This window comes from Stomoxys calcitrans, chromosome 2 (genome assembly GCF_963082655.1).
Source record: "Stomoxys calcitrans chromosome 2, idStoCalc2.1, whole genome shotgun sequence".
NCBI classification, from domain to species: domain Eukaryota; kingdom Metazoa; phylum Arthropoda; class Insecta; order Diptera; family Muscidae; genus Stomoxys; species Stomoxys calcitrans.
In genome coordinates, this window is record NC_081553.1 from 166,209,507 (window position 1) to 166,219,461 (window position 9,955).

The window sequence follows — 9,955 nt, forward strand, 5'->3', positions numbered from 1 at the left end:
AGTCTGAACGGCGTGCCGCAGAGCGGCACCTCTTTGGGGAAAAGTTTTTACATGGCGTAGTACCTCACAAATGTCGCCAGCACCACCGCTGAAAATTTTTCTGATGTTTCTGCCAGGATTCGAAACCAGGCATTCAGCGTCATAGGCGGACATGCTAACCTCTGCGCTACGGTGGCCTCCAAAAACTTGAAATATTCAAGTATAATTGGGCTTTAACATGAATCGGCCAGCTGTGAATGATATGAGAGAAATATCTTCACTGTTCTTTAATGGTCAAATTTGCATATACAGATTCTGGATCGCCAAAAACAAGTTAATTCAACGATGTTCTGCCTGTATTTTCTAAACAAATGCAACTAACTGAACCAAATTGTGCGTTATAAGATTTGTTCTGGTCGAATTTAAAGCATTTGACTTGTTCATGATATCAGGTTTAATTAGAGATGATTCTATAATCAGTTTTTATAAAAGTGGTATTATGATATATGTTTTTAAAATTGACTAACAATTTAAGAAAAGATGCACCAATAAGAAGTTCTTACATTAAGCACTTTTTACATGTTTCGCAGGCTGACTTTTGTAACATGATAAAAATTTTTGTCCATCTCGACACACTGAACAGCATCAATTCTATAATCTACAACCTTCTTGTTTTTTCGGAGAATACAGCTCATACAAAGACATTTGACTTGTTTGTAGAACTGTAAAATAGCAGTTTGACGAAGAAGTCAAATATATTTCACAATACATGCCCTGATAATGAGCATCGAAGATTGCTCGAAAAATTAGCAGTAATAAAAACAACTACATCTAAGGCCTCAGATTATAAAAAAATAATAATATTTCTCATTATAAGTAATGGATTGAAAATTTAGAAGTTTGTCAAGCTCTAACAAAAAAAAAACTTGAAAATTATTATTTTTTAATTCAATTAAATATTTAAAAAACACAGACGCGCAACCAAAAGAGACTATACTCTTAAAAAGCCATCACAATACCATTATCATCAGATTCGTCCACATTCATGTACATATCACTGCCATGCTCATGCTCTTCATAGAAATTTTAAAGAAATTTCTTGTAAATAAAATATTTCCAAAATCAGCCATTATATATTATAATATGAGAGACCGATCAACATAGAGAAACGTTGAAACGCCAAAAACCAATTTTTTTAGTTTTTTCATAACAATAAACTGTTGGATGCTGTTTTTATTAATTTTTTTCATTTGTAGAGCTTTGGTTTACACACACGCGTTGATCTATGCTTAAATATGTCTTTTTTTATGGAAAATCCTATGTGTAAATGGCTTTATTTTTTTTGTTAAAATTTTAGATTTGATTTTTATGAACTGTTTTTTTAATTGCCCTGGTGTTGTGTGTCAGCCAAAGGAACAATCACTTTACAACAGCCAAAACCACAGACCACCTGAATCCACCCTAGATACGTTTGAAACTTTGCAGCACCATTTGAATTGAAATTTTAGTTGTCTTTGTATTCCGTTGTTCATTTTAGAAACTTGCATTTTTTTTTTGTTTTTAACACCAAATTTGGAAACCAAACACCCACCACAGAGTTGTAATTTGATTATAATAGGATGTACCGTTTCTTTCAATTGTCAATCCACCACCCAGTATTGTTTTTGTTTTATTTGTATTTTACTTAAGTGGTTTTTAATTGTCTTTAATGACCTTTGTACTAATTTTCGTCATTTTATTTTCTTTCCTCCCACTCCAATTTATAGGTGCTGTCTATGAGCAATGATGATTACCGCAAATCATCAATATTCCAAACAGGATCGTTTGATTTAGATTTCCCAATACCTGATTTAATTGGAACAACAGAGATTCTAACGGAAGAGCATCGGTGAGTATGTTATTTAAACTAGGCATATCTGTTATAAAATACAATAATTGAATATTGAACGTATGTTTATCCATAAAGAAGTTGGCTTAAAAACTCGAAACTGAGTTGAATCAAAATTAGATATGATTAAACATAACTGAAATGATGATGAATATACCTAAAAACAAATTTTAGAAAAAGAAATATATTTGAGTACATCAAGGTTATCACAACATAGGTTAGGTTAGGCAAGAGTGGCAGTCCTTTACAGATTCACTTAGACAATTTTAAGTCCATTGTGATACCACAGTAGCGACAGACCAAGGCTTCTGGCGGGAATCGAACCCACGACCCCTGCACTGGTCACCGGGGTCGCTACCAACTCGGCTACCGGGGAAATCAACCCAAATGTAATACCTAATGTGTATGTATTTATAATACCTAATGTGTATGTATTTATTGGATCAATGCGTAGCCCTAGTTATGAGTTATGGCCTAAGAGTTAATGTGCTGGATCAAATGCGATAACTAAACATGGATAGATTTAGAGAATTATGGAAATTGGCATAATATTGTTTCAGGTATAAGACAGCCAAATCATATAAAAGATCAGACTTTTAGTGTTATTAGCAATCAAATCGCAAAATCAATTATTTGTTGGTGAGTTTCACACTCACACCGGCATGTTTGAATTGTTAACCGCCAGCTGTCGCTCCAGAATTCTAACAAGCCGGTGTGAGTGTGAAACTCGCAGAGCATAGGCAGAATTAATATATAGAGTGTAAGGTGGGAGAAAATGATACCAACTGCGGTGTTTCATTAATTTGTACATCAAAAATTCATATTTCGCAGAGTCTCATTTATCCAAAGCACTTAATCGTTATACCACTGCAAAATATTAATCAATGAAATAATGTAATCAAATTTTTTTTTGCGTTTTGAATGTCGTTCATGTGAACATCGGATTTTACTACTAGGCGGAGGCCACCGTGGCGCTGAGGTTAGCATGTCCGCCTATGGTGCCGAACGCCTAGGTTCAAATCGCAGCGTGAACATCAAAACAAATTTTCAGCAGTGGTTATTCTCTTTCAAAAACTGGCTACATTAGTGAAGTATCCTGCCATGTTAAAACTTCTCTATCAATTGATGTCGCTATGCCGTAAGCCGCTCGTACTCGGCATAAAAAAGAGGCCCTTATCATTGAGCTTAAACTTTAATCGGACTGCCCTTATTGATATGAGATAAGTATCCCCTTTTCCTTAAAGGAATGTTCACGGGAAATTATTTTAGGAATATTTAATGTGATATGATTTATGCGCTAATTCAGCCGGAATTGTGCTCCCTATGAGCCGATTAAACAATTTGGTATACTTATATGGTGCTTAATATGGATAGACTTAATAATTCGTTCAAATTGCCCACCCGCCTATAAAGCTAAAGACTTGACTCGTATTTATGCATAAAAAAGGAAATTGTTTTCAATGGCAGTCTTTAGCCATGTACAATTTCATTACAGGGAGTTGTCGGTTGGCGGCACGATATTCGGACTGTTCCGTAAAAGGCAGAAATTGATACAACACTCATCGATATATGTCACACCGCTGTTCTTTAAGGGAAAATTTTGCATATTTTTGTACAATACGATTGAAAAAGAACTCAATGAAATTCAAGTTCCCTACCAAAAATTCCTGTGATATGTGCATGGCGGTTTTGTTATATACTTGACAGTAAGAAAGCTGTATTGTGTAACTTTTTTCGACTCTTAGGAATTTTTATATTTTACATGTTATTAATAATATTCTAATTATGTTTATTCACTTTACATTTTGCAGTGAAAAACTTTGTGGCCATTTACCTGCACGCGCTGAAGGCTACTCCTGGTCATTGGCCTTTAGTACATCTCAACATGGATTCTCATTAAATTCGTTATACCGAAAAATGCAAAGGCTTGAGAGCCCCATACTTATAGTTATACAAGACACAGAACAGAATGTAAGTAAACAAACAACATTACATGGATATTTGTTTAAAGATTGTTGTTAGGCAATGGCATTTTATGCAAAATAACTTAAGCCTATATCACACATCTTATGACGTGTCAAATTTTGTTATTTAACTAAACCCAAAGTGCTCTTGCGGCGACGTTTACGCGCATATGCGCAAGCTTGTGTGGTATGTAACTCCACCTTTAGGGGTATTGCCAACGTGTAAAACATCTGTTTCTGGAGGTATTGATCTTTCCCAGATTGTTCAGAATCGGTTTTAGCGAATTTTTTCATCGGCCAGAACTTCTCGCTTTTCTTTAAAGAAAGATTAGTGGGAACCTTAGAAATAGAGTGTTACTCTGGTGCTCCGATTTCGACAGGAAATACTTGCATTTATCGGTATAAGTTATTGCCACTGTAAGAGGCGAATTTGTTATTAAGCCTAGTACTGGCTTTGTCTTTTCGCCCGAACAACTGTCATACGCACTAAAAAAATGGCGATGAAGATATTGCGAACACATTCCGTAAAGTTATATGAGCAAAATGCGTACGACATGTCGCTGCATCAGTATAAATGTCGTTTCAATTAATGGCAAATGTGATTAAATATTCACGAAATGGGTACCAAAGACCTCTGCAAGACCATTCATTTCTGCTTTCAAAACACCCTATCAATCATAGAGTATTTTAGGAACTGAACTCTTCGTTTAAAAATACAACATTGCCTGAGACAATTAAGAACTGAGTCTTTACTCAGTTCTGGTACTCAGCTGGTGCAATATTCGTTTTTCGCGATAGTTTTCGCCAATTACTTTTTTAGATAATAGATTTTAAAGCAAAAAAACTTGTTGATGCTATTCAGTAGGACATTCCCTTATTACTTAAAAAAGTAATTATTAGTAGTAGTAGTATTTATTTTCATAATTCTTTATGTATACAATGTGTGGTAAGATTTTGTACAATATATAAATAAATACTTAATATTAATCTCTAAGACATGACATATTGTCGTTAGTCTGCATATGGGGTTTTGCTATTGTTATACATATATATACAGATAATATTCAGTTTAATAGTTGAATTCATTTATCAGATTTAGCCTGTATCTCATAGCCATTTTGGTGTATTTTGCAAGCCGTATCCATTCTACAACTGCGCCATCAAGAAGACTTATTACTTCGTTTTCTGTTAATATTTCCTTGTTAAAATATATTTTCCTAATTTCTTTTAACACCGGGCACCGGCCTATGAAGTGTTCCACGTTTTCTATCTCCATTGTGTTGCAGAGCGAACATATTTCGGATCCATTGTTCCTGTATATATTACCATTTAGAATCGTTGTTTCTGTTCTGATCTGTAGTATGCATCTTATGTCTTCGATCTTATATGATGTTTTTAAATAGTTTGCTCCTTGCATAGGATCTAAATTTCTGTATATCCTACTTGTGCTCTGCTTTCTCGACATATATATATTATAATTCTTTACTCTTAGTGCTTGTAGCAGTTTAGTTCCGTTTTCTTTCCAAGTTGTTTTGTTCAGATTGTTTATTGACCACTCAATATCATGTTCCGCTCCCATTTCATTTAGGCGTTTTACCCAGGATAATTTGTTCTGCAGTATTTTCTTTGAAAGAAGAAATGGTAGACGAGATTCGTCGTACTCAAATAGAGTTTTAAACACATATCTTATGTTTAAATCTAGTGTAAATATATGTCCATTTTCGATGGAAGTTTCTAGCATTATGGCGTATGTTGGTATGCAATCTGGGAGATTAAGCATTCTCTTGATGAAATATGTCTGCAGCTTGTCAACTTCCTCAAAGTGTTTGTAACCCCATACTTGCGCAGCGTATGATTGTATTGATCTGCTAACGGCTAGAAAGAGTTTCCACTTAGATTGAAGTGGTACATCCTGTTTTTAGTGGTACATCCTGTTTTTAATAATTACTTAAAAAAGTAATTATTAAAAACATGGGTTTTCAACGGTGAAAAACGAACGAAAAAAAGCTGAAAACAAGACGTCACGACTACGAGATGGGTGAATGCAAAAAAAAAGCCTTCAGCAAAAAGAAAAATTGATTTAGATTTCAGTGAGTGCACGTTGTACAATGCATGTATTCGGGTACATGTTGCCTCAGATAAAGTACTATTTTTCCTGTCGTCTGCTTTCGTAGTAGGAAATTCGTTCGAAGGCAATGTGGTTGATTCGGCAGAAACAAGGGTAAACGCACACACACATAAGCCTAGTTTTTTTATATGAGAAAACAAACAGTTTGTAAACGATTTGTGTGATCAGTTCATCTTTTGAAAAAGACAGCGAGACGCTTTTATATGACTCAGTGGAGTAATATATTGGGTTGCACAAAAAGTAATTGCGGATTTTTCATATAGTCGGCGTTGACAAATTTTTTCACAGCTTGTGACTCTGTAATTGCATTCTTTCTTCTGTCAGTTATCAGCTGTTACTTTTAGCTTGCTTTACAAAAAAAAAGTGTAAAAAAAGTATATTTGATTAAAGTTCATTCTAAGTTTTATTAAAAATGAATTTACTTTCTTTTAAAAAATCCGCAATTACTTTTTGGGCAACCCAATACTTATGCGTCTGTTTATTTCTCGTTCGATACGAGCCTAATGATCGAAGGTACTTTTCAATGAAAAAGGAAAGCCATAGGTTACCGTCGCACCCCATGGTTCGCCCTTAGTGGGGGCTTATCAATTGCCTAAAGGCCAAAGCAGAATGAGCGCGTTGAGGAGCGCTGCGTTAAAAATTCAACTCTGCAAGCCAATGTCAAAAAAGCATAGCGCAAAAGTTAAACAATTTTTAACTTTGACGCCTAAAAACTACTTCACGTATGGCAACACAGAAAAACGCTCCATTGCAGTCGCATTAAGTGTGGAGGCTTCAAAGGTCGTAAATTGGTAGTTCTTGCTTAAACCTCTAATACACGACATGTAGTTGTATTATGACATGTCACATTTTGTTTTCACATGTAATTAAAAATGTTCGTCAAATATGATTTTTTTATGCGTAAAAATTGTTAAAGTGTTGTTTTTGTGGAAACTATTTAATTTGGGGTTCCTTTAATTCGACTGACAACAAAAACAGCTGATTTTTCTATGTTTTTGTCAGAAGACAGAGCACGCTTACATGTGCTCTTTTGAAAAATGATTTTCATATGTTAGTTTCATTTGTATCACACGACATGTACAACTCAACATGTGCTAAATTTGTCATAAGACAAATACCGCGCTATAGAGCCTCTATATCGAGGTTAATGCAAAAACATGTCAACAATATGAATGCGACACAAACCAGGCACGATGCCTTGTCACACTATTGATTGGGACAGTGATTTTTGTAGGGTAATAGATTTTCTTTTGATTGCAAATTGGTACAACTTTTAACTTTTCCATCTAATTAATGTTGTCTATAACATCTTTTATTTTTTTCTACTTGTTCAGGTATTCGGCGCCTTAACGTCATGTTCCCTGCATGTGTCTGATCATTTTTACGGTACCGGCGAATCATTGTTGTACAAATTCAATCCCAGCTTTAAAGTTTTCCATTGGACTGGTGAAAATCTGTACTTTATCAAAGGCAACGTTGAAAGTTTGTCAATTGGTGCTGGCGAGTAAGTATTTAGGAGGGGGCCATATATGAGTCTCGCTTAAAAAAAAAAAAGAAACAAACAAAAAAGTCAATAATTGAATGGAATTTTAATTGTAATTTATTCGTTTTTTATTAATTGCAGTGGTCGTTTCGGTCTGTGGCTTGATGGTGATCTAAATCAAGGCCGTTCCCAATCCTGCAGTACATATGGCAATGAACCATTGGCGCCTCAAGAAGATTTTGTTATTAAAACACTGGAATGCTGGGCATTTGTTTAAAATAACAAAAACAACAAAACACATAAAACAAGGAACACAATATAGACTTTATTGTGTTGTGCTTCTGTGTTGATTCAACAATTGGATGATGGATGATGCACCTTTTCAACTGAAGCCAGCTTGTCGTGGTCAACATCTTCAACACAAACCAACTCCACCAAATTACAAATAATAACCAAGAAAAACAGAACATCAAGCAACAGCAGCATAATAACTGAGTCCTTTAAATACAACAACAACAACATATATTTAGATTAAGGATAGCTGATGAAAAAGAAACTCCACTTCACTATAGATATGTAACTACAACAACACAAGCATACAAGAAGACAAAGAAGGAGAAGACCTAAACCCCATATAAATTATTGAAAATTTGAAGAAAAAAACAAAGAAGTAAACTTAAACAAGGAGAAAAATGTAGCATTAATTTAAAAAATACATATTTTTATATACATATAAAACCAAGATTAGTAAAGTGCGAATGATGAGGAGAGAAAGACGGAAGATAATCTACAAAACATTAGAAAAGGGTAATTTTTGTTAACCCTACAACAACAACAACAACAACAAAATGAAACTGCTGTTCTTTGAAGGTGTTTTTTAGCAAAGAAAATGAAGAGATATATTCCCCGCAAACCCCCTCCCGCAGCAATTTCAATTTCTTATTATTAACTACAACAATAGCAGCAACAACAACAATAATCACCACCACCAATTTAAAATATTATTAATAATTATTATAACTTAGTACATGCTAATAGCCCAACTCAGTGTATCCCTACCACCAAACCTATCTGACTACATACTCCTCCGGCGTTCCCTTTTGTTAAGATTTTAAGAAAATTTAAACGTAATCATTGTCACCATTATCGAACATAATAAACATTGCCATTATCATCATCGATTATAATCATTGTGAGCAGCAGCAGCAGCAGCAGCAGCGACATCGTAAATTAATTAATTAATCGCCCCCATAACGTCATCAATCGTTTCTCATGCAAATATTATATATTTACACACACACACACATTCTACTCGTATACACCCTCCTAAATACACACAAACATATACACCAACAAACGCAATCAAGAAATTGTGTACCATTTGTCATTTTTTAATTATGATTTTGTTTATGCTTTTATTTGTGTGTCCACAACCGCTTTATGTTTAAGTTGAAATTTAAAATTAAGTTTACCTGTAGACCTCTGCAAAAGAAAAACATAAAAAAGAAAGATCAAGATATGCAAAAGAATTGATTGAGAAAAGAAAAACAAAACAAAACAAACATCCTAATTTAGTAGGCAACAGATACATTAAAATAAACATTTACAACAGATACATTAAAATAAACACTCGATACCTAACAAAACGCCCACGTTTCTTTTTAATTTTTTATTTATCATTTGAGCGCCATTAATGTTTTCTCAAAACGATATTTACAATCACGACCAGAACTATCATCATTTTCTAACAGCTTGGAGAGCAAACTAATCCAATAACTTACTTTCTATTTCTAATTCATTTGTTTTTTGTGAAACTCTATATGTAGTACTTTGAGTTTGTGTTTGCAACTAAACACTAAACTCCCTAATATTATAATTGTAATTTTATTTCTTCAAAAATTGTTAACATTTTTAATTGTAATGAAACTAAGATGTTTGTGCAATTCAAAATTGTTTCATTTTGTTTGCTATTATGATATGAGTAGACACACAACACAAGAATTTGACCACACCAGAGAAGAAGTAGACGTTCAGATCAGAACCCCACAAACACATACAGCATACATATGTTACATGAAAAAAAATAAATGAATGAATACTTTTAGCTTTCGAAACATTAAAACAAGTGATTTTTATTTCATTTATTCTATTTTTATAATTTCTTTGTTATTATAAGTCATTTATTTTTTAATGATTATACCTACGTTTTATTTCTTTTTTTAACAAGAAAATAAAAACAAACGAGCAATGCTTTAACTTAAAAAAACTCTGAGTTATTCGTTTTATTTCGATACTTTTCAATTATTTGTTTGTGTGTTTCTTTTGTTTGGTTTTGAAAGTATCGGCTATATACTTACTTAATTGGCTATGACAGAACATTTGTTCCACTAGCCGAACGTAGAATAGCGTTCCAAGCGCCTCGATCTTTTGCGCTCATTCTAAAATCTCTAACACCAAGTTTCAATGTGTGTCTCCCACCACTTGATCTTTCCATCGGGCTTTTGGTCTTCCCG

General features: G+C 33.8%; 1 protein-coding gene across 28 annotated transcripts in view; it reads left to right on the plus strand.

Moving 5' to 3' along the window:
* LOC106081014 (TLD domain-containing protein 2) overlaps positions 1 to 9,544 on the plus strand; it is a 585,921-nt gene extending 576,377 nt beyond the window's left edge. For all 28 annotated transcript variants that reach the window (XM_059361917.1, XM_059361914.1, XM_059361902.1 and 25 more), the window contains 4 exons: positions 1,746 to 1,867; positions 3,679 to 3,838; positions 7,294 to 7,463; positions 7,584 to 9,544. In XM_059361917.1, coding sequence (XP_059217900.1) covers positions 1,746 to 1,867; positions 3,679 to 3,838; positions 7,294 to 7,463; positions 7,584 to 7,719 — 588 coding nt within the window. In that variant the 3' untranslated portion in view covers positions 7,720 to 9,544. The remainder of the gene's footprint in view (positions 1 to 1,745; positions 1,868 to 3,678; positions 3,839 to 7,293; positions 7,464 to 7,583) is intronic.
* The last annotated feature ends 411 nt before the right edge of the window (positions 9,545 to 9,955 follow it).